Genomic DNA, 27,320 nt, shown 5'->3' on the forward strand with positions numbered 1-27,320 from the left:
AGACAGTGGGCATAAGTTGAAATGGGAGGTTCAGACTAGATATGAAGAGAAACATTTTCCCCATGAAGATGGTCAAGCAGCGGAACAAAGGCCCAGAGAGGCTGTGCAGTCTCCATCCTTGGAGGTTTTCAAAGCCCAACTAATTAAATCCCTGAGCAAACCAGGCCATAGCTAACGCTTCTTTGAGCAGGAGGATGGCCCAGATGCAGTCTGAATTATCCTAGGATCCTATGGCAGACAGTAAGACAGTTTTAGTGACTACAGCTATTTGCAAGATGCTTTGATTAATTTATTTTCTTGCTATAACTTCAGTGGTAATGATTTGGGGTTAACAGATTAAGAATCTTAATTATTGCTGAGACTCTGACCATTTACTGAGAGATTAATAATAAATCTGTATTTACCCTTCAGCTCAGTTCTTTCCCCTCACATATTAAAGCATACAGTCATACATCACGCACATACACAAACACATATGTATATATGCACACAAAAAGAAGAAACAACATGAAATTCTTTCGCAAAAGTGCCTGGCTGCTTTATTTATTTTTTCAAGATTTCCCGTTTCTTAAAATGGGTAAGTAAACTCCATGTGTATTTGGAATCAGTGAATTCCTAGGAATGGTGTACAGCTGATAACATCTGACACAAGCATGCTCGTAGACAGCATTTTCTCTTAACAACATAGCACTGCACATTCAGTGGAATACATGGTGGCAGGGATGCTTCTTATGGGAATTATCATGTTAATTCCATTAGAAAAAAATATTTTGTATGCCATTTATTTTCTACTTTAAGATCAGCATTCCACATTTGCAGAAGGCTGGTGGAATTTTGTAAGTAATAAATCAAAGGAGCTCTCAATACCTACAGAACTAAATTTGTCTTCCGGAACTATTCAATAAAATTTAATTTACATATTTTTTGGATGTGTAATCTATGTGACCTTCAGTAACTGTTTGTTTTTTAAATCTGAAAAATGCCTCCAAAGTGTAATAGCCCAGAGTTTCAAATGGCGCAGTAGGATATGTGATGCATATTTTAACATGTTTTCTTTTAATTTGTCACACAGACTTGTTGTGCATGATTATATAAAACTCTGTATTTTTAAAGCCAGTAGTACAAGTGTGTAAGATGTACTTGGTTGGGCTAAAAAATTCAGAAATCTAATTTATCTTGAGATATGCTCAGTCAAGTAGTTTTTCACAGCAGTTAGCTAACACTTCAAGCTCTAACAGTGCCCCTGAGCCATAAAAGAAATTTGCATGTAAGAAATGTTTTGAATCTATTAAAACCTCAGCTCAGAGCTAAAGAGTTGCTCTCATGTCTTTGTTGACTAACATGAAGTGAGATCTTACGAAAAGCTAGGCTGTGATTGACAGATGCCAAAGCTTACGTTTTGATGTGATTATATATTTCTTTCATGCACAGCAGTTTAAGTCTGGGACTGGAGCTTCAGAAAGACAGCAGTCAATGGATCTGTGCAAGAGTACACAAAATATATTACTCCTGGCAGTCGTCAAGGCAGAATTATTCAAAAATAATCTGAAATGCATTTGATCATACAGTAGATGGTTTAATAATTTATATTATACCTTATTAGCAAAGTCTTGTGTTTACTTTGTGGCTGCCAAAACAAGATGAAAGGCTGCCTCCATGGAAATACAAGATGCTTAGCTCAAAGTGTCTGTCTTTGCATTTTGGTTTGATAATTTCCCTTCCTCCCCTCATTTTGATTAATAGTATATAGGTTTAAATCTCAGAGTACCTTTTCCTTCATTGCAGTCCTTTTTGGTGAGAGCAATACTCCTTATTAACAACAAGTCTACCGAAGAGTTTATGGCCTATCAAGACTTAAATTAGTATAAAAACATATTTCTGGAAACTTTTTTACCTTAGGATTTCTTCCAAGTATTTTTTGGGTAAAAGAGGCTTTGGGTTTACTACTAAATTCCACTGAACTGAATCATCATGCTAATCTTCCTGGTTCTTGCAGCTACAAAAGTGTAATTTCTGAGCTCAGCTTAAGAAACTTACACTCTGACTAGTGATTGTGTGTAGAAATATCACCAGTTATATCAGTTCAGAATATTACAGAAATGCCTTGAGGATGTCCTTGAAAAGCTAATGCACTGCAAATATTTTATCTAGAGATACAAATAAGGGCCTTTCAGAATTAATACTTCTATAAAGTGAGAGCACAGGGAGTGGACCAGTGTAACTGCTAGTTCAACAAATGAGATCTTTTCCTCCACCCAGGTTTTTTACACCAAAGGTGCGTAAAAGAGCTCTAATAAACTTCGATTTCTGTGGAGAACTCCCCTCCCCACAAAACATGAAAGATCTTTTCTGCAGGTGTCTTGGATAGCTCTTCAAGGCAAAGGATATGGGAGGATCTCAGAATATAACACTACAGTATTGCAAACTCTGAAGCTCATATGACAGCCCATAGAAGTTCTTGTAATTTGCTTGTGTACCCTAGAAGGCTTAATTTTAGTTTTAGTTTCTGTAACTTCATCCTCTCCCCTCCTTCTCTGTGCATGCAATATACACTACAATATATACTGTATACTTTACCTGAAAACTAGTTTCTCATACAGAGCCTACAGAAGGACTTTTTGCCCAAATAAAAATATATACACAGTGTTTTTCACTAGCACAGCTGGTAATATGATACTTGTATGTTAGTAAGAACTGATTATATTCTAGACAGGCACTTCACTGTTGTCCAGACTGCCGTGAGGGGCACTCCGCCCTTAGCTCAGGCTTAAAGGAGTGCAAGAACATGGGCAGCTTAGCAGAGCTTTTCCTCTTCCCACTGAGAGTCTTGTGCCGCGTCTTACAGAGCTACACGACAGACTCTTAGGAAGAGGCATCTACCTGCAGGTGTCTCTGAGAGATTATCCTGGTTTTGAAAGCTGTTGTACGAATTGCAGGGGGGACAAAAGGCTGCCATTTTCTAAAGGAGCCTTTCAGTTGCAGGGAACCAGATGTACTCTTTTTTACAAATGCATCTTCTGTGACAATAATGACAGAAATTTTCAAGGAAGCCAGTGGTATTATCTATGTGTCAGTGTTGCAAGGCAGAATTTTGGGGCAAACTAAGAGAATAGTTCTTAGAAAACATGGATCAGATGAACATATTCATTACTTTTCTTGAAAGAAAATATTTGGCAGGATCATCTGAAGAAACAGACGTTATCAAACAGAAATGCAGTAGTGTTTTAAGTGATAAGCTGTGAAGTACATCTTAAAGAAAAGGGACACTTCAGTTTGCAAATTGTGATCTTTTTGTCCATGTAAGAACAATTTAATCCATGAGAAAAATTGTAAAGAATTCAGGTTAGCAAGGTAATAGGAGTAGTATTTCAGGTATGCATCTATTGAAAGAAAGACTTCTGGTTTCTTTAAACCAGATCTGAGATGCTGCAAAAATCTGAAAGTTTTGAGCGGTTTAGAAAATGTGGCTACTAGTAGAAACAAAATGCATCAGAGTTCAAAATATAAGAAGGAAAACAAAAGCATAGTGAAATTGTGAGAATTGTACCTCCAACCCAGTTAAGTTTCAATATTAATAAAATACTGTAAGAGAAAATCTCATCTACAGAAGAAAATAAAAAATGGGTTTACTGTATCAGTATGATCATCTAATTTATGGGAAATATGATAAAGTAAGGAAGAAAATGGGGCTTACAACTTTACAGGCTGACTTACTGAGATGAAGTAGCACTGGGACAACTGGCCATGGGGCCAGTGGCATTCTCCACCACCGGAACTTCGTAAACCTTGCTAAAATCTTGTGCCATTCTGTCCTACTAGCAGTATGCAGCACTACCTAATGCATATGTATTGCATGTTGCAGTAGAGGTTTAAGAAAGCAATATGGTAACAAAAAAAACAGTATAGGCTATTCATGATCAAAATTATACCAAGATGAAACTATTTGGGTTTATGTTCAAAAACGGAAAAACTGTAAAACAAAAATGAAGTGCCAGTGAAATCACTACTGAAAACTACTGCACAGGAACATGAATGAATGCATGAAACACTAATGTGTTTAACTGTTAGTAAAGGGGGAAAAAAAGTCCCTCAAAACTTTTTACGAGTTGTAACTTGTGTTTGGGGTGTTTTGCTGGCTGTCCCCAGCCTTGCAGAGACAGGTAGGTAGGCTGTCTGAGGCTGAGCATGAAGAGGAGCATTGAGGAGAAAGTTACAAAGTCATTTATGAGGTAGTGGCCCTTTTTATCTGTTTTCTAAGGGATAGCATCTAGTCTTGTACAACTAAATATTCAGGACTTTACTGATTATCAAGCTGTGTAGAAATATTTAATAAGGAGTTGAGAGTCTGATTGTAGTCAGCCAAATTTTAAGTCGTAAATTGGTGAAAATTAAATATCAGAAGAAATCAGTCTTTGGTTGTATTGGTATTTTTACAGCTTTATCTATTCTTTTAAATTACCTTAGCCTTAGTGTTAACATACCAATGATACATGTAAAAATGGGTCATGACCATAAATTATACACCTTAGATTGGTAGAGATTTGTGAGACCTGCAAAGAAAAGAAAGGCTTTATAAATGTCTAGAAAGAATAAATTGCAAATTAGTTTTGATTCATGTATAAAAAGTCCTTAATACTGTATGGTTTCCAGTTTATTCTGCAGGCAAAGGTTAATCAGCTTTGATTTTGGGGGATAAAATAGCTGTGGCCAATTACTAAAATTTCAGATGCCTTAGGAATTGATTGTAATTAATAACAATATGAAGCAGTTTCATAGTTTTTGGTGAAGCTAACATATTCTGCGCAGTATAGACTGAAGTTCTGGAGTAGCACTATTGTGCCTTACACTGAGGAGAACTACACCCCAATTTGGTTACCTGTTTCCTCTTCCTCTGTTTACCTGGTTGATGGTCTTCTGGGTGCAGTATGTATAAGAAGTCATCCTCATTTCATAGGTTGCTTGTTCAGTAACCCTTTGCCTGTGTGAATTGTGATTAAATCAACAATACCTCAGATGTTAGAATAGCACTTATGCCAGGCTGTCATTTGCCCCTTTGATGCTTGCTTACCTAACCAGTAGTAATCATTATTTTCCTTCTACAATTACTATAATGGAGCTGATTCCTGAAATGGAAAACAGGAGGCAGTCACAGACAGTTTGAATTGTGCTGTCACACTTTCATGGGCAGGCACCTTTCTTGGAGGTTTGATATTTCTTTGAGTTTGCCCAGAAATACCTTTGGTAAGAGAGGGAGTCCGAGCATAGTTGAATTCCTAAGAGATTATTGAAATAGAGGGAGGAAAAAATAAATTATGAACAGAAATATTGAATCTTACGATGCAAGATCATTACACCTTTCTTTAATTACACCTTTACCACTTATGTCTCTTGCAAATGTCATCAGATTACAGTTTAATAGATGTTTGTACTTCTGATTATCTACAATGCTAGCATGCTGAACTGAACAAGGTTGCAAGAGAGAAGTGTTTCTTATTCTTTCCACTTGGATTTTCAGCTGAAATAGTGACTCAACGTCTGTAACTTCTGCTGCAGTTAAAAGTCCTCATATTCTGGGGGATCTTGGTGCTTTCAGTAAGGTTGAGAATGGTAATGGTAGGCACAGCAGGGAACTCGGATTCAATATGCTGAATGACAAGGTGAGTGTTTTAGCACAGCTGCCTTCTGAGGGTCAGGGGAAAGGAAAAGCCCTGTGGGACGATTTTCAAGCACCACTGAGCTGGCACACCAGGAGACAATGATTGACTTCAGAAGAGTCCTGCTGTGCAAAGGATTGTTGTGTTGTGGTCCCCTTTATCACTGGTCAGACATTTCTTTTGAAGAAGCCAAAAATGGGATAGTAGTGAGATAGCAGCAAAACAAACAAATTAAAAAAATAATCATCAAACAACTCCCTTTGATGACATTGAGGTCTGGAGATTTGTTTCTGTTGCTATAAGCTTGGCAGTTAATTTCATTAGAAAGATTGACTTTGTATGGCATTGGTAAGATTTCTGTATGAAAAACTGATGACCTGATGATGATGCAGTGCAGGTTGAATTGTTGTTTGTCTTGAAAAGGGATATTAATTTGAACCTCAATATAAAGAGGAAATTGTATTTGGTATGTACAATCAGAAATACATAACACAGTTTCAATCTTAATATGTGCATTTCTTCACAGGAGTTCAGACGTGCACCACAGAATGGCACAAACTGGAAAGCACAGCCTTCTGCTGAGATCCCAGTGAAAACACCACTCAGCTCGTGGATGGCTTTGCAGCTCCCATGGCAACAAGAAGGAGGTGGACTGAAGATACTGTCTGTCAGCCTGGCTCTACTGGCAGTTCTTGTTATGTTTTACTACGGTGAATGAAAACAGAACTGTGAACTGAATGAGGCTTTTATGAAAACAATAAAACTGCTGTTTAAAATCTTCAAAGGAAACACTTTTACCAACAATTCCTTTTTTTTAAAAAAAAAAAAAAAGCTAACATAAATTGGGCAATAATTTGTACTCACCCTATGCCTTTCCTGTCATTCATAGGAGAGAATGTTAATAAGCTCTAGGGAGACTTGTCTTGCCAAAATTTGAGATCCTTGGTCAGCAGAACAGTTTGTTGCATCTTTCCTCTTCTTTTTTCTAAAATGATGCAATGTTTGCATTGCTTACTCTTTTCATAACTGCTGTAGCAGGTAAAATTGCATGCAGGAAACTCATGAAGTTTATAAGAAATCTTTCCATTGAGTGATGTTGGTAATCTTTAATGGGCAGAACATTTAAAGCTTTCTTAAAAATTTTGCTTAATGCAGTGTGATGGTTTGAGATGTGTCTTTTTACATTAGAATTAAACACTGCTGGGCCGTTAAAGTTTGACATTTCTTGCTATTGATTTTGCTGTCATGTCTGAAATAATTTTTGGCCTGACATCTTGCCCCTCTCAACTTCACAGTAAGTTACTAGGCTTTGTTAATAAAACAAGAATTATTTTTTACATAGAAATAGTTTTAAAGGTATTGGGTTTTTTATCATTGAATAGGAAGATGGAGTTCTAATGGTAGAGTTCTCTTAAAAGATGGATTTAATACAGTCTCTATAGATTTAGTACAATGCTCAGAGAACTAAATGTGAGTCTCATATTAGCTGTGCATTGGATCATGCTGCGTGTAAGACAATATTGCTCTGTTAGTGGGGAGGTTACATTTTGCACACTGCAAATTTCTAATTACTTTCTTCAAGCCGTTTTTGTCATGACAGGATCTCCACGCATCTTCAGATTGTGCTGCTCAGTCAAGGACTGGACTCTGTGCCCAGTTGTTCATTCGCTCATTCATCTTCATCCAAACTTCCGCTTGCAAAGTCTGTTTAAAATCTTAAAAGCAGGAACTGTATTTTTTTTTTCAGTATGTTTGTGTCATACCCCGCAGACAGAGCTGAGCTGCCTACAAGGCTGTTGTGGTTTAACCCCGGTAGGCAGTTAACACGGAGCCACTCGCTCACTCCCCCCTCGGTGGGATGGGGGAGAGAATCAGGAGAGTAAAAATGAGAAAACTCATGGGTTGAGTTAAAGACAGTTTAATAGGGAAAGCAAAAGCCGTGCACACAAGCAAAACAGAACAAGGAATTTATTCACTACTTCCCATGAGCAGGCAGGTCTTCAGCCATCTCCAGGAAAGCAGGGCTTCATCACGCATAACGGTTACTTGGGAAGACAAACGCCATCACTCCAAACGTCCCCCCTTTCTTCTTCTTCCCCCAGCTGTATATGCTGAGCATGACGCCATATGGTATGGGATATCCCTTTGGTCAGTTGGGGTCAGCTGTCCCAGCCGTGTCCCCTCCCAGCTTCTTGTGCACCCCCAGCCTACTCACTGGTGGGGTGGGGTGAGGAGCAGAAAAGGCCTTGACTCTGTGCAAGCACTGCTCAGCCACAGCTGAAACATCCCTGTGTTATCAACACTGGGTCACAGTGGTCACAATGTGGTCACAAATCCAAAACATAGCCCCATACCAGCTACAATGAAGAAAATTAACTCTGTCCCAGCCAAAAGCAGTACAGTGGCTCTACAGTGCAGATGAATAATCCCCTAGGAAGGATGCTTTGTTCTTTATAAACTGAGGATTCCTAGTAGTTACAGACAATTAATCAGGAAGTTCCACCATTATGCTTTCAGTACAGCCTGTAAATTATAACAACAAATGTAACTGTCTTCAGGAAATTAGGTGTGTAATGACTTGAATACTATATTTCTTATTGCAACCACGGAAGGTCATGAGCCAAGACTCAAAATTCATGAGATTTTTTTAAAAAAACTGTGCTTTTGATTTGCTTCTGCTTGGTTTTTTCAGGCTTTTCTTTACAACCAGAAACATGTAGCAATCAATAATTCACAGTTTTAACAAATCTGAAATATTAAAAAAAGCCCTACTTGACTCTGGGAGCTGAAATTTTCAGGGAAGTACCACATATCACAGGATTCTCAGGAAAACTATGAGTTGACAAAATCATTATATCTGAGCCATATTTTTGCATTTGATAGGAATAAACTATGCAGATATATTCTATGCCTCTAGCACTCTCTGTCAGCCATTCTAGCTTATCTAATTGTAGCAATTACAGACTCATTGCATCAGCCGTTACAGAGATTTACGAAGCTTGTGATTTAGATTCTGTGCATCGTTGGCTTTAATGGGACCAGCTTATTTTCTTAGAAATAATGCAATATACAGGAAGAGGGTGAAGAAGACTTTGTAAATGACATTGCCCACAGATGCAATATATTCTTAAACTGAGCTTTAACCTGATAAGTAGGAAGTGTTGTTTATCAAGTATTTTATTATCTTCCTTTAGATTTTGAGAGGGCTTATTGACACTTTGTACTGTAGAGCAGTAAAGTGTTTGTCATTTGTTCCGGTTTATTTACAGCTAAAGCTTTCAAAGCCACCAAGACATTTCTGGTCAAACAGCTCATCTGGACCTTCAGGCAAAACCCAAACTGCATGCTGCTTGAGGCTGCTCTTGAAGGGCACTGGGAAACCTCAGTGAGAGTAGAGTGAACTGTAGAAGTGTATCTGCTTCATGGAATGGGTTGACCTGAACACATCTGATCTGTGATTTTTGCTCCCATTTGGCTCCCTGAATGCTTCTAAATGCCATGCCAGGTGGCGTTTTTAATTTTTACATCATCGTTACGTTTGAGGCCTGCTTCCACCAAGTATTCTCTCTTTACAAGCCATCAGGGTGGGTGAGAAATCTACTGCACTCCAAGTTAATGAGGTCATTGCAGGAGAAGTTTCCCTACAGTCAATTGATCTCACTCTTACATGTGGGTGAACACACTCATCACTAGAGAATGCATCTGCTAATAAGCAATGTACATTCAATGTCTTTTTTTTTAAAGCAAAAAAGAATCTAATTTCCTTTTAGTACCAAGGAAGCCTCAACTATTTTTCTTAAATGTCTGTGGCAGCTCTGAGTTCTCCTTGGCTGTTTTAAGTGAGGAATCTTGCAAACCACAAGACTTGAATAGCAAAGACATCTTCAATCTCTTCTGAACAACATTAAGTGCACACTTTTTATGTCCTACTTGTGCATGGTTTTGGATGCTGGTGGACTTTGTCATTTAATCTTTTCATTGTAGCTTTCTGTTAATGGTATACTTCTTTAGAAAAAGAATCTGAAATAAAAAATGTGGTCTATGTAAAGCAGGAGAGAGAAAGGAGAAGGTACCTTTTGAGGAGAGTTCATCCACCTCTATCGCATCGTTGCCTCACATCTCTGAACATCTGACAGCTTCTGTTAATTTAGTTTCACTCCCCAGTTCAACTTCCCATATGGAAAGCTGGAGTGATTTTTGAATAACGGCAAGTAATATCTGAAGTGGCAGCAACTGGCAACTCTGACATTGAGCTTGGCTGTGGCCATTACCCAGAATCCTTCCGCTCTTCTTGAGAAGCAATTACAATTTCACAGGTTGGAATTAAAACTCCCTGCGGTATGCAATAGAGTAACTGAAACTGTCAAAGTGATTTCAAGCTGCTAATCTCTCGCTGCTCGAAGAGTGAAAATAGAGCCCCTCTTACCCAGGCACAGATCTGTCAGCTTAAAAACTCCAGCCTTCCACTGCATTTAAATACATATGGAGAGTGGCTTGATCTGCTCACAGAGGATATCTGTAAAGATGTTATGTCTATGAACATTTGTATGTTATTAACAAGTCTGTCTTTTTTAACTTAAAGATGTGTGTAACTTCAGGGACTAAGACAAATATAAAAGAAGTCTTATGCAAGAGCTCTGAGAATTTGGAGGAACGAGTAGGCATGTGCCTGTTTGTGTGAGGCTTATTAAAATCTTTATTTATGTATTTTTGAACATGTAGTATATTTTGCTGGAAAAATTGCTTGCAACTTTTCCAAATTTTGTTTTCACATATTTATATCCCACATTTTATTTTCAGTGCACTGTTTTTGATTGTATAGATAGAAAAAAAGAGTGTTTAGAAATCAAAAACAGGAAAAAATTGTGAAGCTCTAAAGCTAGGGTGCAAAATGAAAAATATTAGTGTGAAAGCTGCAAAGCAGGTTTGAAATAGGAGACACAGCCCTCAGAGTAAGGGACTGGCTGCAAAAAACCATTTGACTTGTTCAGAGGCAGGGTTCATCCACTAGATAATTAGAATTAGAATGATCGCTGGAAAGTATTTGTGCAAATATCATTAAATGTCTTTTAGTTGCATATTTCATTCATGCATGCACTTAACGTTGAAGTGAAAGCTTTTTTGTTAAATGAAGATGCTTCAGTAGCTGGTGGAGGGGAGACAAATTATGAATAGTCCTATTTTAATTTTAAAGAAGCCCAATACAAAAAAAAATTGTAATCGTATCAAATAATCATGTCCCTGCACCTGCTGGTATCCCAAAGCCTGTTAACTCCCACTTGGAAAGCTGTGGTTATGGATTTAGATCATTTATGCTGTAGATCTCCTTGTGCTATGTTGTGACAAGTTGGGCATTTGAAAAGTCATGGAAGTGCCTGTGTTCCAGTTAAAAAGCTAGTCAAGCTGATGGCAGAAAAGATCTTCAGATCTCTTTGTTTCTCTATTCCACACCTCTCTCTTACGCCTTTTCACCATCTGTGCATAGACTTCTCTCTATTCTCTAACTCTCTTCTCATTCAAATCTCCTTTATCAATGCCAGGGGCTTAAAGAACAGTTAGATAACGTGTTTAAGTTTCCATGTGATCCTCTTAGGAAAGGAAGGTAAGAGAGAGAACGGTAAGGATGTGTGGTCCATTGATGAAGGTGATGTGGTGATCAAAGAGCATGAGAAACTCTTGTGCAGCAATGAGAGCTACATCATCACCTAAAATAGATCATAAGATCTATCTTGTGCATCCTTGTCTTTTCTACCTATAATCATTAGTTGCTCCCTCTTGTATTATCAGTCCAAGTAAACTGCATTTTGTATGTACTGCTGGCAAAATCCAGAGTGACTAAATTACATGTACCAGGGCAGATTGAAGTGCAGCAGTAATGTAGACTAAGATGTGCAGATATATGCAGTCCTAAAAAACAGCAGCCAGTGCAACATTATACACCTCTGGTATTCACAGCTGAACTTTTTCATGGAGTCCTAGTTATTACCATGTGAATTCCAGGTATCAGAATCCTCCCATGTGCAGAGATCTACCATTGAATAGGAGAGGAGAGGAAAGGGAGAGCGAAAAGAAAAGGAAAAAAAAAAAATCAGCCTTGAGTAGTTATGCTTAAGTACAAGAGGGTGTTATTTAGTAGCTGCATCACCAGAAAAATGCATTAGCAGTTCAGAAGGAAGCTAAATACTACACAGTGACATCCCAAATCTCTTCTTTGCATCTTTTGCTTCTTTTTCCTAAATACTTAATCTACGTTCCAGAGGGATGAAGATTCCCCTGGCAAAACCTAACCAGATAAAGAGGGGGAAAGTCTGCTTTTTGATTGTGGTGATTTAGCACTTTTTTCACTGAGGGAGAGAGGCAGGGTGTGTGAACCATGTCCCATGAATGGAGAAAGAATAATATTTGAGTATCTTTTTGACAATCTTCTTTTTATTGGAAACTATTTAGCAATGATAGCCGTTCTTCTTCAAAAGTGGTGTTAACATGATGTTTTATAGAGCACAATCTGCCTTGGATGGTTTCCTGAATGCTGGCTGTAGGTAATGGAGTGAAATTCCATGATGGTGACCAGAGTGTGATGCAGATTTGTGCCTACAATTTGCACGCTTTAAATGTCCCATCTGTCGTTGAGTGTGAGAACAGGCTAGTTGTGCTCAACTGAGCATAAAATATTGTGTCTACTCCCATCCTGGGTGGTGTTTGTGGGGACTGGTGTACAAATGGTTAGTTGGCAATGGGTTACGGATTACAGGAGAAGCTTGGAGATGACAAAACGCACCAAAAGAAGGGCCATGATTGATTGGCACATAGTGTGAGTTGGGGGTCTGAGAGAAATTAATGTGATGAAATCATGACATCATGGGAAGTTTGACTGTGCATAGTTAGGATGTCATTATACTCTCATTTTACTGAAGAGTAAAACTGTCTTACAGTGCTTGGAAGGCTTTGCTGCACAGACACCCTTCACAACTGCTCACAACTCTTGGGGTTACCGTGGTGTGTTAGAGCAGTCTGTTTCAGCACACTAGCTACTGCACACTAGTATCACAGCCGGAGAAAAGCAGTCCAGCTCACCTGGCCTCTGACTGCGAGCTGGGCACATACAGTTTTATGGAGGAGGGCACTCCAACTAGTCGTCACCTATCATCCTGTTTTGTCAAAGCATTACATTTCTTCTTGCAGGGTAGGGAAAATGGGTAAACTGTGACCAGCAAAGAAACTTGCTCAGTCCAATGGCATTCAGTAAAAAATACATCCTATTTAACGATTGCAAGGTTCAACTATTTGTTTTTTAAGTATCTCCACTCCATTCCTTCCCTGTGAGCCTATGTTCTCGCTTATACTTTCTTCCAGCTGCTTTGCCCAAGCTCTCAGCACCTCATTTTGTTTTATGGAAGATGATGTGTCTTCAGAAGGATAAGTATTAGTCTGGGCACAGTGGCTGCTTCCCGGAAAACAAGAATGCTGCTTCCCCTGTGGAGATGGTTTGCCAGCGGTATCAGTGCTCGGAAGCTATTGTGTTGCGGTGTCTCTTCTTTAACCGTGTAGTGTCTGGTTGCCGTAGCCTTTGGGTTGTGTCAGAAACTCCCATTTGCTAGTAAGCAGTATTAAAAGGCCTCTTCTGTTGTGCTATGGTATTTTTAATCTTGCAAACCCCAGAAATGTAGTAATTCAAAGCAAGAGATAAAATACATCATTGATGTCAGTTGAACGTATTAAATTTGATATCTGCTAGTGGCTTTATGAGCCGTAAAAGCCAACCTCTAGCAATCATTAACTACAAGATCTCTATACAGGAGATTATAAAGGCCCACGTGTGACATGGTCTGCAGAGTATTAGTATGAGACAGCAGAAGGAAACAAGTGAGCAAGTTACCGAGTCAACCACACAGATAACCAGTAACAGAGAGAAGGATGTTCCCACTCAAGGGACAGCTTAATCTCCAAGTATTACGGTAATATTAAGGAAATTAAAAAAGACAGATAGCAGCTTGGTTATGCTGCAGCAGCCTTAATTTGCTTCTGTCCTGCTTGGATTGTTTAGTAGGCAGAAAGGGCAATCTGCATGACAGTCTCCAGCAGAAGGATAAAACAGAGCCTAACAGCAGTTAACAGCTTTGGCTCTGTGAGAAAGAAATTATTTGGTACAAATTTGAACCTCTTGCACTTTCGTATCTCCTCCCCATTCAGCTCTAAAAAGAGAGACTTCCTTGTTTGGTTTGGTTTTCTTTGGGATTTTTTTTCTGCAAACACATGTTCTTGTTCCCAAAACCTATTTTATCTGACTCTGAAATAATACTGAACAAAATCATTCACTTTTATTTTTAAGATGAAGCTTCTTTGTGTTTTGTTGCATCGCCTGTGAGCCTCAATCAACTGCCATCTTACTTGCAGGAGACGGCATTAATTTTTGTATTGATTTGAACCTAAACTGGAAGTTTTCAGTTGGCCTGTGGAGCACTAGTAAGGGGATCAAGAAAATCAAGCCTAACTGGCAGTCAATTCGCTATATTTAGTCTCTATCTACAGATTTACCAGGATTGCATACTGACAATTGTCAAAGCTAACTAATCTAAATCCACTGATAAATTTTCAGTTTCTACCAGTTTATAGTGACATTAAAATCAGGCACACAGATAATTTCATAGCCTTGCCCCAGCATACATCTGCTGTAAGAATTACCACTGCAGGACAGTAGTATTATACATTGCTCTCACCACCTCCTCCGTGGAACCCCTGCTACGCGAGAAGAAAAGCAAACAATAAACATCAGGTAAGAGGAAGTTCCTAAACTTTGTAAAGAAGTGGCTGTCTTGTGCCTCTGTACAAATATTCATGAAAGGTTGTAGTGAGTTGTAGTTTCTGAGTTCAGAAAGTTTGTTCTAGAATAGTTATCAGCTGTATTCCAACATAAAATCTGTGTTTGGGATAACAGATTTAAAACAAGAAGTAAAATCACTATCAAACATAGTAAGTTTTCATGACACTATAGAAGGATGGAGGAACTCTTCTCTTTCCCTACCTCGTAGCAGCAGCAGTCCGCCACTGGAGAGGTGGATGAGTCTTAGATGCATTGTATGTCAAACAGCGGCAGAGCTTCCAGGGCCTGCCTTTTGTCACCTGTGTTTCTTTCCATAGGCTTTGAAAGACATTTACTTACCATGCATCCTGCAGAAGCCTTGTATTCTCTGATGTCCTTTAATGAGCTCAGAAGCACGTGTAAGTTCTGCAGAAATCCAGGATTAAGGTTCCAGCTTTCCGAATCACAGCAGGGAGAAGAAGCTATTTCAGCCTTTCGCATCAAAGTTGTTGTCAATAGTATATTTCCTGTTCTTGCTGCATACACTGCTGCAAAAGTTGAGTCACCGGCATATAAATATCTTGGCCTCAGAATATCTGATTTTTGTGTTGATTAGCTGCCCATTTCATTTCTCTTTCCACACTTACTGACTCATCTAACTAAGAATAATGAAATTGGGTCACTGCCAATCGTACTTCATAGTGGTGCAAATATAGGAAAGCTGAGGCAACTCCTAAATACTATCTTATCTGCCAGGAAATCCATGAAACTGAAATTCTAGTGATTCCCATTCACAGCAGTAGCTTGAGCAAAAGACCTGGAATAGTTTCAGTAATATAGGCTAGTCCTGTGGCCAGTCTTGTGCTGTGGTCTCTAATGGTGTGCTTGTGAGCAAGGAAAGTAAATGAAAGTCTGCGTGATGGAGGGAACATGTTTTATTCTGTTTTCTTGAAATGTTTAACAATCTGGCCCAAGCTCACTTGACAGGTAGAATTGACAAAGTCTCCTTGCTTAAAAAAAAATGACAGTGTACTAACTAGTCTGATTTTCCAATTGTCAGAGTTCGGTTATCTAGACACGCTATTTGTATTTCAGGCAGTAAAAGCAAGCTGGTGTGATGGCCAAAGACAAGCATAAAACTTTTCTCCTCTTTTCTTAAGCACTTCAGAGTTAGTTGGAAAGCAGATGTTTTGGCCTTGTGGAGAAAGGATGGTATAGATGGTTCTTTCCATACCTTGTAAATGTCAATATGGGACAAGCTTTAAATAATACACGACATAAGCAAAGGAAGAATTTTAAATAAACATCCATATTCTGTCATGCAGTATGATTTTAAAGTAAGCTACATTTTAAGAGTCACGTCCATGAAAAGACCAATTATAGTATTTTGCTCACTTTTCTCTTTTTTTTTAAATCTTATGTTTCATCTCAGTTCTTGGCAGATTAAACATTTTCATTTCAAAATACAATAGCTGCAGCTCAAATGGTCCTCTTACAAAAACAAATTTTTAGTCACAGTAGTTTCTATAGGCTGAAGCTAATTTCCCAGAAACCAGAATCAATATGGCAGCCTCAGGGCGTGGCTACAGTGGCCCGAAGAGATTTAAACTGAGGCTGCTGCCTTTCTGTCCTACCTCCTTCTATCGACAGCTCTTACTTGCACCATCAGTAATGCTGTGAGACTGCCTTAGGAGAAGTTCAGGTAGCTCATCTAACTGAAACAGTTTTTTGACGGGGTTCATTTTGAGCTGACTCGTGTTGCTGAACTGGCTCTCTGTGCTGTTGCATGAGCATCGTTGCAAGGATAGGGCTGATGTACATTGGCTTGAGCTGCCAGAGCGCCACGCTTTGGGCCAAAGACAAGGATTGCATGAGTCTTACAGGCTGAACTGCTTCTTGCTGGTACAGCTTTGGAAAGGTCCTTATTCTACGACTTTATTTCAGTTACAGAGCTCCAGTAGCATGCTGTGGCCGCACAAATATGTGACTGAAAACAGTACTGTTGTGCAAGCACTGTAGAGCAGAGCCATAAAATTGCTGTTTGAAGACTCAGCACAGCTTCAGAGGTAAGGTATGCTCAGGAACTGCAGAGCTAAGGTCACGGCCCACAGGGCAGGCTGGATGTCACTGAACTATAGGGTTTCACAGTACCTGAGTGATCTGTTCTGATCAGCTCAGGATTAGTAGATCATAAAGGCCATATAAACTTACTGTCAACCTGTCCTTTCCCTTAGGCTAGTAACTCTCCTTTTGACCTCTAGAGGTGGATACATAATATGGCTTTTCTTTTCTTTCCTTTTTATTTTAATGGCAGCACAACGTGCTGGTTGCCTCCCAGGAAGTGCTGTTTATGTGGGTAGAACAGTCTTCGTGTTTCAGGACTCCCAATCTGTCCCTTTCGTTAGCTGTAGAAATCACTTTGAAAACCAACTGGCATGTGAGTGGGTGGGTTTGGTTGGTTGTGGTTTTGGGGATTCTTTTCTTTTGTTGCGTTACTTTCTTTATGCGCATGCTGCTAATTTTCTATTTGTTAAGGAAGTATAAAGGAGGAAAAAGTAAGTTCTGCGTCATTCCAGTTTGCCTTTGTGCTTAGATCTGGTCAGAGCCAGCCAAATTCTGGGCAGTCAGCAATGTCAGCAAACATAAAGCAGATATCTAGAAAAGGACTTGGAGCTTTAAAGTCACATTAAGACTTTGTCATAAACTTCTGCTTTGAAGACTTGCAGTATGACACATGCAAAGAATGTTAACTTCCATTGAAGGCTCTCATGGGATTTGTTACCAAATGTCAGCAAAAACTCAGCAGGACATTTCAAGGGGTACATTCCAAAAGTTTCTATCATGCATTTGATGAAAGCATCTTTAAAAAAACAATTAGTGTAAAGGAGGAAACGCTGTACTTGCACTGGATTGATACTAAATGCAAATTTGGTTTCTGGGAGCAATTTAGAAAAACAATGACATTTAGTGAGAGCTTAATGGAAAAGTGTGAGAATAGAAATGGTCTTTGCTTGGCCTTCTGTCCACTGCTCACAAAGTATGTAGAAAGCAAGTGAGTAGACATTTAAATTGTGAAACACCAGGAGAAAAAGCAGTTTATCATCAGTATCCTTAATGGAGTGTTATGGGCATCCTGCTATTTCTAACACTACATTTTTTGTAAGTCTTTCTCATGCATTAGCTTGCAGTCATTTAAGAGTATATACACTGTGTATGTGCTCTGGTATATTTTTGTCTTTCTCCTGTTTATTCTGTCATCAGTGGCTTGAGAAGGCTTGCGTGAGTTTAGGAAGAGGAAAATAAGGTTAAAGAAGCGATATTGTGTCTTGTTCTAAGGCTGTGAAATTCAGTCCTTTCGATTTCTTGAAACAAATGCCCCAGCTGGGGCCAGCGAGGGAGAGAGCTGTCTCCCCTGCCCAGGCCTGCCTGCAAGACAAATGGCTCCATTGTTTCTGTGGTGTGCAAATATCACCGGTCCTGGGAGGTCAGGATTGCACACACTGAGTGGGTGCTTAAGAACTTGGATCAAATACAGGTAGAAGATTTTGAAGATAAGGAGTCAGTAATGGTAAGACTTGTGTACTCTCTGACCATGTTTTGGTGGTACAGTAAAAACACAAAGCACTGAGCTTGTGTAAACTTGCTCACTCTGCTAGTTCAAAATATGTCGAGGAGTTAACTTTCTACCAGTAGGCTTTATGCCAGGTAAGGTATCATTTTTCCCTCCACAGCCAGCCTAAGAACCTAATGCTGCCAATAAGCTTTCTATCGTTTACTTGAGCAAATTCTACAGAAGCGCAGTTATGTACCTATGCCTGACACAATGCATGTGAGTTGTAGGTGACCTGGTGTCGCCTGGGTGTGGAAATAGCGAGCTGGGAGACGGCAGACGTCTGAGGCTGGGGTGGGAGTGGGAGTGGGTGCAGCTGGGCTGTGAAGGCTTTCCAGGGGACTTCACAACTCTTCAGGAGTTTGGGCCTAGGGTGGGGCTGAAGATAAGCTGTAGAGTGGCGTATAGATTTTTAATTTTTAGTGCTATGAAGATGATGATTTTTATTTCCATTTTAAAAACAGGAGTTGCCTTAGACATAAGGGCTAATGTAGTAGCCAGCAGGCTGATCAGATATTACAGAAGAGCACGACAGTGCTGGTGAGCTGGTGATCTTTGCTGTGGCTGTCATTGGCATTGTTAATGCATTAGGCTGAAACAGTTCTTCACAGAAGATCAGTGATCGTGGCATTTTGGCAAACTCCTAAGTTACTCATGTTCCTAATAAAAGAGAAAAAGAATTCTTCCTGATGTATGTTATACCACTGCCTGTTGCTCTGACCACATACAGGAAATAAAAAGCCTTGTGCTGTTCTTGAATTACACAGACGACTTCCACTGTGTGGAAGGAAGTCGACTTCCTTCATAATTAGCTATCACAGAATTGGAGCAGAACCATGCTAAAAAGTTTGGCATCTTAAGATGCCATCTAATCTCATAAGGTTTTGGAAGGACGATTCCCCCCCACACCCCGCCTAAGTCTTAGGAGGAGGAACACTTCTCTTTGTTGTCCTGCATCTTGTGCAGTGTGAATTCCCCCTTCAGTTGTGTCTACTAGAAATGGCACTTTACCAGTATCTGGGACCATCATTGACTTTTATATTGCAGACAATGAAAAATCACTCACAAACAGACTTCATTGTTGTGGTGGTTGTTTGGTGTCTACTTAAAATACAGTTGGATGAGTTTTAGAGACTTCTCAATGTCTGCACTTAGCGTGAGACTATAGACAGCAGTTGCTGGTGGAGATCGTTGTTAGAATGAGACAATCCCTGAAGGCAGGACTGAGTGGACTCCTTTAATTCCAATGTAGCGAAGTCATTTAAGGGCCTGCTTCCCTCTTATTTTGAAGTTGGATTTCTCTGACTCAAGGATTCCTACACTGACTACATTCCCGGAGTACACAGGCAGCACCAGAACTACATGCAAAGTTAATTTTTTTGAAATATTAATTTATCCATAGTTTTTTGATACATCTGCTGATTTCATATTTCTTTTGCCCACCAGACAGTTAGGGCATGTTTTCATAATTTTTCTTTGCAAATATCCAGTGGAGTATAGGATTCTTTTTAAGGCATGTTCAAAACCTTGTACATACTTTTTTTTAAATGAAATATTAAATCCTTCTCTCCCTATTATTTTATCATGCCTTTTGTTTTAATGTATAAGGTCACTGCAGCCAGATTTTTTTCTAAGGTGGATTTTCTGGCCTTTTTTTAAGGGCTTGGAGGTAGGGGAAAAACCATTATGTAAGAGAGTGATTTTCATTCCACTAATGTTGATTTACTTGGCTCATAAGAAGAGCTTATTGCTTTGTTTACTTGGAAAGAATGAATATCAACACACAAATAATCAGCTGAGAACTAGATTTCCAGAAGGAAGAATTTTCCTACTCACTTTTCTGTTAATTCAAAGCAATATCTTTTAAAATTGATGTAACTCACAGCCTTATGATGGTCACATTACTTTCCCTTGGGAGTAAACACAGACAAAAGCGTCTGCTTAGTTTCCAAACTAGAGAGCAGTTGTTGCCTCAGGTACTCAGATTTCTATAGAAAAAAGCCTTCCGTAGCTCTTGCAGCTGTACATGCTGAATGTATCAATGTACCTAGGGACCTCCATGCCAACTTTTAAGAAGTACTAGCAACCCTTCTTCAGAAAGACACGGAAAAACAATTTACTGAACAAGCCTCCCAAAAGTGCCTTTTCAGACAGTCTTTCACCTAGCTAAAGGACTCAGACCTGATGTGCTATAGCTGGAAGAAACTAACCATATGATATAATTTCTGAACGTATTTTTCCCTTCCTTTCACTCTTGGAAAGATATGTAACCTAACAGGACAACAGGGTCGACCCTTTCTTCAGACCCCGTTGCAGTGCAACACACAAACCTCCTTCTGGAAAATCCTCTCGGGCTAATACATTGCAATCCCACTTTTCAGAGTTTGCAAAACCTAGCGTATTTAGCTTGTTAGCAGCATCCCACAGAACCTCAGGTCCCAGGGACAATTCACGTCCTTCACAGCTCATAGGGTTTTGGAATACTCAACAGCAGCAAGAGATTTATCCAAGAGGAAAGCCCAAGCCACTGGTCATGTACATCATCTACACATTATCTACTTCAGCAATATGGGTTGATTTTTAAAGCTGCTAATGGAGAGTATATTACTTACATTATGCATAAGTCATCAGATGCTTTTATCAAGTACTTCAGCTGCTCTAGATTACAAGCATGTTTGTGGGCTACATACTTTTATTGGCTTATTTCTATATGATGGTTTCATAATGCTGAAAATAGATAAAGAAGCAGATTCATTTTCCTCAAACTGCTTGATGTGAGAAAATTATGCTTATAGTTCATGCTGTTATAGAAGGTTGCTGTGACCTGGAGATGTACCACTTAGCTTATCACTTTCTGAGTCTAAAAGAATTAGCTGTCAGCAACAGAAACTTCCTTTCTGCTTGCTTTTACAGCGTTTTGCAGAATGCCGTGGTGATCCATGTCAACAGCCTTTGGATGCTACACAGTAACACTTTTAAGTAAATACAAGTAACCAGTCATCACACTGGCTTCCAGATATTTACAGTAATAGTGCCTGAATCCCTCCTTCAGACATTGGACTTTTATACCTAACGAGGCAGGAGGTGCCAAGAAATAAGTAACGTAAAGGATAAGAAGTTGGAGACAAACTGCAAGGGAGACAATCTTTAAAAGCATACCTTGAATGTACTTAGGGCATTTGGGGGTGAGGTGGAGTTGTTGGCTGTGCAGAATACCTGAACTGCATTGCTAGTTTTTGGGTCAGCAGAGCATTACCAACTTTACAGCTGAGGACTGCATTTTCTACCCAGTCTGAGTCAAATGCAAAACCAACTTTAGTTTTGTAATAAGAATTGAGTGTGATTATTAAAAAGTAGAGATCCTCTTGAGCTGTATTTTCATAATGGGAAAATATTGGTCCTTTCTGGTGGTACTTGTTACTGGCCAGAATCTCTCGTTCAGCTGTTTTTTGGACCTAGTTCAGGACAGACATCCTTGGGGATGATTGAGCTAAAGAGAGTTTTTGTAGGTGGACGGTTGTCTGAGTTACCAGTAAACCTACTGTTTAATGCTAAAATGAAATCACACTGCCAGCACTGTGCTGGAACTCGCCATTTTTAATTACTATTCAATTACAATTTTTTAAAAAATCTGGCCTTAGACTTCAGCTTGCTCAGTGGGACAGCAGAGGCTGAGGTATATGCAGGGGCTATCGGTACGATACTTTTTTCCCCAGTGTTTTGAACTTTGTGTTCATTTGCATCTGACATTACAAAGCATGAATGGAAAATACTGCCAAGTCATGAGTGTAACAAATCTGCACCTACTTGCATGTAAGGTGGTCAGAAACCAGGCCCGGGAATACTTTACTCCCTGCAGACTGTCAGTAGTCTGGCAAAATATGAGTGCACACCCTTATCCAGAATAATGTTAGGGCCTCATTCATGTTTAGCTTAATCTACTTCGGGAAAGGAAATACCTTGTGACATTCTTCAGTGGCCTCTATGGACAAATAAATAAAAGATTTAATGGAGCCTTCACAGTAGGACATTGGCAACTGAGGAGGACCCGGAGGACTGGGTTGTATAAATTAGGCAAAACTTGGGATATTTTCAGAGCTCCATAAGGAATGAGGAAGAGGTCTTTCATCCACCCAAGTTCCTGGGGCTCTGAGGAATAAAAACTGCACCACGTAGCATTCAGCACAGGGAACAACTCATGTTTCTCATGAGTGTTTTGAGGCTGTATGTGTGCATCATATAGCCTGGCCTCGTTCCATCGAATACATTCCTCTGAACTGGATGCTAGATGGTAACAGCTTTTAGTATGTCAGCAGGTAATTAATTATGATGAACGTGCAAATTGTGTATTGTCTCAATAGGCTGTGTACAGCCAACGGTGCACGTGACTAAAAATATACTGATTAAAGGTCTGCAGTAGTAATGAGCACTGCAGCAGTATACCACACTGAGTCATTGAGAGCTGTGCTGTCAATTACCTGTGGATTAGGGACCGATGTGATTTTAACCAGATCCCTTATGACCTGAATGGAAAGACCCAAAGGGTTTGTGGCACTGCCGCTTACAAATGCTCCATGACAGATCTGTTTTCAATTCTTATTCTCTTTTTTCTTTTTTCCTTTTTTTTTTTTAATTTTTTAAAGAAAATCAAAGTAACAGCCTAACTTATGATTAACATGCCTTACAGTATATGGTTTAATCATACACATGGTTCAACCCCAGCTGGCAGCTAAGCACTACAGAGCCACTCGATCACTCCCCCCCAGTGGGATGGGGGAGAGAATCGGAAGAGTAAAAGTAAGAAAACTCGTGGGTTGAGATAAAGACAGTTTAATAGGGAAAGCAAAAGCCACGCACACAAGCAAAGCAAGGAATTCCTTCACTACTTCCCATGGGCAGGCAGGTGTTCAGCCATCTCCAGGAAAGCAGGGCTCCATCACGTGTATCAGTTACTTGGGAAGACAAACGCCATCACTCCAAACGTCCATCACATCCCCCCTTCCTTCTTCTTCCCCCAGCTGTATATGCTGAGCATGACGCCATATGGTATGGGATATCCCTTTGGTCAGTCGGGGTCAGCTGTCCCAGCCGTGTCCCCTCCCAGCTTCTTGTGCACCCCCAGCCTACTCGCTGGTGAGGTGGGGTGAGGAGCAGAAAAGGCCTTGACTCTGTGTAAGCACTGCTCAGCAGTAACGAAAACATCCCTGTGTTATCAACACTGTTTCCAGTGCAAATCCAGAACATAGCCCCATACTAGCTACGATGAAGAAAATTAACTCTACCCCAGCCAAAACCAGCACAATACCCTATGACTTTTTTTCTTGTCCCATCCATTAGCCTTCACTGTAGCTTCTGCACCTGGATGCTGAAGGGAAGGAGAGGGCTGGAGGGAATGGATGATGCATGCCAAAAGAAAAAGTAATTGTGGTGATAAGGAGTTTAGCAACGTGGAGAAAGTATCCTTTCCCTCACAATTTTCCAACCTCTTTTGACTTTCATGTTAGCCTCTCATTGTTATTTGTGTGTGCATACACACATATGTGTGTATACACATATTAAGCCCATTGTTATATGTAAAGAGGATGGTTCTTCATGTCCACACATCAAGAAGAACTCAGAACCACTTTGTCAACATACATAAACTATTAGACTATCCACAACTGACGTCTTTGAGGTCATCTTCTGTAGCCAGAATAAATTTCTCTTTAGCAGTACAGATGGATACTAGGAAAGTCAGCAGATGCATTGTAGCTAATCAGACAGAGGCTCAGCAGGGTAACTAAAATCTCTGCTAGAATTCATATCCCTTCACAGAGTTTAATTAAAGAGCTTTGTGTGCATCCTTTTGTTTTATCTGTTGCCAGTGTTTTGTCTCCTATTGTGGCAGTTCCTTCAAATAACCATCAATTTGCTGTGATAATCTAATGAGGAGAACGAGCAGCACTGTTTAATTATATAAAAATGATAATGAGCTTTGGCTGCCAAAGAGTTAAGGAGCTGCTGCTGGCCACTGGAATACAAAAGAGCTGGTGCCAAAGGGGCCCCTGGAAGTCTGTGACACTTCAGACTTCATTGCTGAGCAGCAGTAACTGGCTTGAGCAAGCAGCAGGCCAGCGGAGCTTCCTTCGGGGAGAGATAACTGAATTATTGAGCAGCCTCCTAACAGCAGGAAGCAGAACAGGCATGGACAGATTTCTGTTTCACACCCCAGCAAAAATACAAGGCAATCAAAAGAAAGATCTCTTGTCCTACATAAGCACAATGCCTTTGGCACTGTACTCCATTCCTCATCCTCACGGCAGAAGTTGGAGTTCGGGCATAACCAGGTGTCATTTTGGTGCCATTTTGCTGCAGGAGGTAGCAGGAGAACTTGGGGGAATGGGGTTCTGGCTGCTGGGGAAACATGAGCCAAGTTGCAGATAACTCGGGTATGCCTGTGCTCTATCCAAGAGTAGTGTGGATTCAGGGTTATCAAGAGATAACTCTTCTAACAGGTAAAAAGTTTCCATTTTCAGACCTTTTTTTTTTTCTGGTCCTTTTTTTTTTTTAACCAAGAGGTAAGTAAAATCTTGTGCAACCTCTGTATTTTTGCATCCAAACTATTTAGTCATTGAAGTTGTTGTTTTCCCTTTTCTGTTTTCTCTAGCTGGGATCATGCTGAAGTAAGCGTGGGGTGGGGAGCTTTGGAAAACAGGAACAGCAGTGGAGCAGAGGAGGAGAAATTGCTGGAAGCCCTGTTTCTTAAAGCAGAGAACCAAGTCCCTGGAATTCAGCTTAATATTGACATGACTGACTACTATGTGCATAGCGTCCTGATTAATCACAGCACTAATGAACTCCCGAGGTATACAGTGCCCGCAGGGGCCTACAAGCCAGGTCTCCAGGCGCAGAGCCTGGAACGTGTACGATGGAGCTGGCAATAACACATCCAGAACCACGGGTGTCTGTGAAGGCAACGAGACGTGGCAGGGCCTGCGTTTCCCCTCTCAGTGCCTAGCCTGGCCACACCATTGTGGGAGAGGAGGTGCGGGAAGACAAGGGCATCAGCGCAATGGGGTAAGCCGGGGCAAAACCTGTGACAGAGTGATGCTGTTAGAAGTCTGATGTGAACAAGGCTGTGATGGTACCACTTCTGACTGACATTGCTGTACCACTAATACCCGGAAAGTGGAAAAAACTTTGAGGAGCACTCTGTTTTTACCAGGGTGCATGTTGGTTGTATGTAAGGAAGACTGGCAGGGAAGGGGCAGTACTGAGTTGATAAGAGATGCAGCTTTGCCTTTATTGCAGCATTCATCCTACAGTACACTGTGCTTGTGTTGGTATTTCTGTATCAGGAAAGGTGTGCTGGGATAGATATAGTCTTAAACAGAGAGGTTAAGGTAAGCTTACATTAGGAGCACCTTACGAGTGTAGGACTACACTCACATTATACAGGCAAAGCATTTTTATTGCTACTGACAGTCTTTTAGACCCTGGCCCCTTTGACCAGATCCTTTGTTTGCATGTGATTCTGCAAATTTCTCATAAGGGCAAGGGAGCAGATGTGCCATCTTCCTCCCTTCCTTTGCTTATTCTCCACACTTCTCCTCTAAACTCTGTACTCATGCTATCCATAACAGGGTTATTGACCTGCTTTCCTTCATGGCACCTCCATGTGCTACTGTCTCTACTCTTGTATTTCATGATATCCCCTGCCCTTATCCTTCTTTCATCCCTCGGGGCACTGAAGCCAGATGATGCTGTTCAGCCCGAGAGCCACAGAACTCCTTTGGCACTGGCTCTTTTGTGTGCCAGTGGCCAGCCACGGCAACTCCTGCACGACCAAGGCACTTTATCATTTTTACATGAAGAGTACCATGCACCTTCCTCATTGGGAAAGATGTGAATCTGAATTACCTCCTCCTCTTTTAGCCTCACTCTTTTTGACATCCACTTCCATTTATAATACAGTGTCATAAATTCCTTCTGCATGCCATCTATGTAATACATCCTTTTGTCTCTATCCAGACAACTACAACTTTGCTGTTACAACTTCAGCTCTTGTTATCTTATGGATCAATCACTGTACTCATCCTGTCATAAATCTGACAGATGTACCCTACCCATCGCCAGTGGTCCTGCAAAGATAACTTTCCCAACGCTTAAGTTTAACCATGTTGTCTGTTCTCTGTGCTTTCCCATTGCCTTGCTCTAGAAACTTAACCTACTTGTTTTTACTTCAAGGCTTATAATGGCCTGTCTTCTCCCTACCTATCATCACCTCAGTATTGAAGAGTTAGCTTCCACCTCTAATAACACACAGTCCTGGCCTCCTCTGAGCACTCATTCAGTTTTCAAACATTCTTCATACTTGGAAGGAGCGTCCTGTGAAGCTCTGCAAAGCAGCTTCTTTTGGCTCTTAGCATCCATTCATAAGACTCCTTTCCACATTGCCACTTAAAAGACTTTGGGTATGGCTAACGCGCTGGCCAACATTGCCTTGTTTTACTGCCTTCCCCAGCCATACTGCCTCAACATTTTATGCTCGGGTCATGAATGCTTTGGGACTGGGACTGTCATGCTGTTCTGCCCAGGTACAGCACATAGCACAAGGGGAATGTGGTCTGTGAAAAGGGCTCCTACACACTTCAGTAATAAATACTTATGCAGCAGGAGCGCACCTGTAAAAGCAAAGAGTTACATGGTAATAACACAGTAAAATTGTCACCCTCCCCCTAGTGAAGTAAGCAATCCAGAAGAAAAGCAGAGTGGCTGGTATCTTTACACCCACACTCAGCTCATCTTCACTCAGAAGACGTCACACCTCTTTCTGCTCCTACCTGACATAGCTTATGCTGAAACCTGAGGATGCGAGTTTTAGTAACATCACCGGAAGGACACCTCTAGCTAGGCTGTGTATGGGGAGTGAGATCTGTGAGCGCATAGCACTTCCAAATATAACTGGTGCAGTTAAGGACTTGGCACCTGGCCCCACTGCTATGCTGATGGAAAGGATGGTGTGAGCACTCCTTCATCTATTTCAGTGCAGATTCATCAGATTATCTCAAACTACGTTATTGGTGGCTTAAACTGGCTGGGCTGGGTGTGCACTGTTGCAGACTCGGGGGCACGCGCGGATTCGCTGGGGTGCCCTTGGGGCAGTAAATCCTGGCAATGGGGTGGTGGCAAACAGCCATGGGGGGGGAGAGGAGGAGCGGCTGTAATGTCTTCAGCCCTCGCAGCTGCATGCAGTGTAAGTGTGTATTTACAGCAC

General features: G+C 40.5%; 1 protein-coding gene and 1 long non-coding RNA gene across 3 annotated transcripts in view; one reads left to right on the plus strand and one right to left on the minus strand.

Annotated features, from left to right (window-relative positions):
• CDKAL1 (CDKAL1 threonylcarbamoyladenosine tRNA methylthiotransferase) overlaps positions 1–6,939 on the plus strand; it is a 432,576-nt gene extending 425,637 nt beyond the window's left edge. For both annotated transcript variants that reach the window (XM_072853370.1, XM_072853371.1), the window contains exon 16: positions 6,181–6,939. In XM_072853370.1, coding sequence (XP_072709471.1) covers positions 6,181–6,372 — 192 coding nt within the window. In that variant the 3' untranslated portion in view covers positions 6,373–6,939. The remainder of the gene's footprint in view (positions 1–6,180) is intronic.
• On the minus strand, positions 3,874–15,054 carry LOC140648036 (uncharacterized). Its single transcript, XR_012041059.1, has 4 exons — positions 14,815–15,054; positions 5,069–5,123; positions 4,877–4,978; positions 3,874–4,550 (listed from the first exon to the last, which is right to left on the minus strand). It is a non-coding gene; the product is annotated as an uncharacterized lncRNA (long non-coding RNA).
• Positions 15,055–27,320: the final 12,266 nt, after the last annotated feature.

Source organism: Ciconia boyciana, chromosome 2, assembly GCF_034638445.1.
Source record: "Ciconia boyciana chromosome 2, ASM3463844v1, whole genome shotgun sequence".
Taxonomy (NCBI): Eukaryota; Metazoa; Chordata; class Aves; order Ciconiiformes; family Ciconiidae; genus Ciconia; species Ciconia boyciana.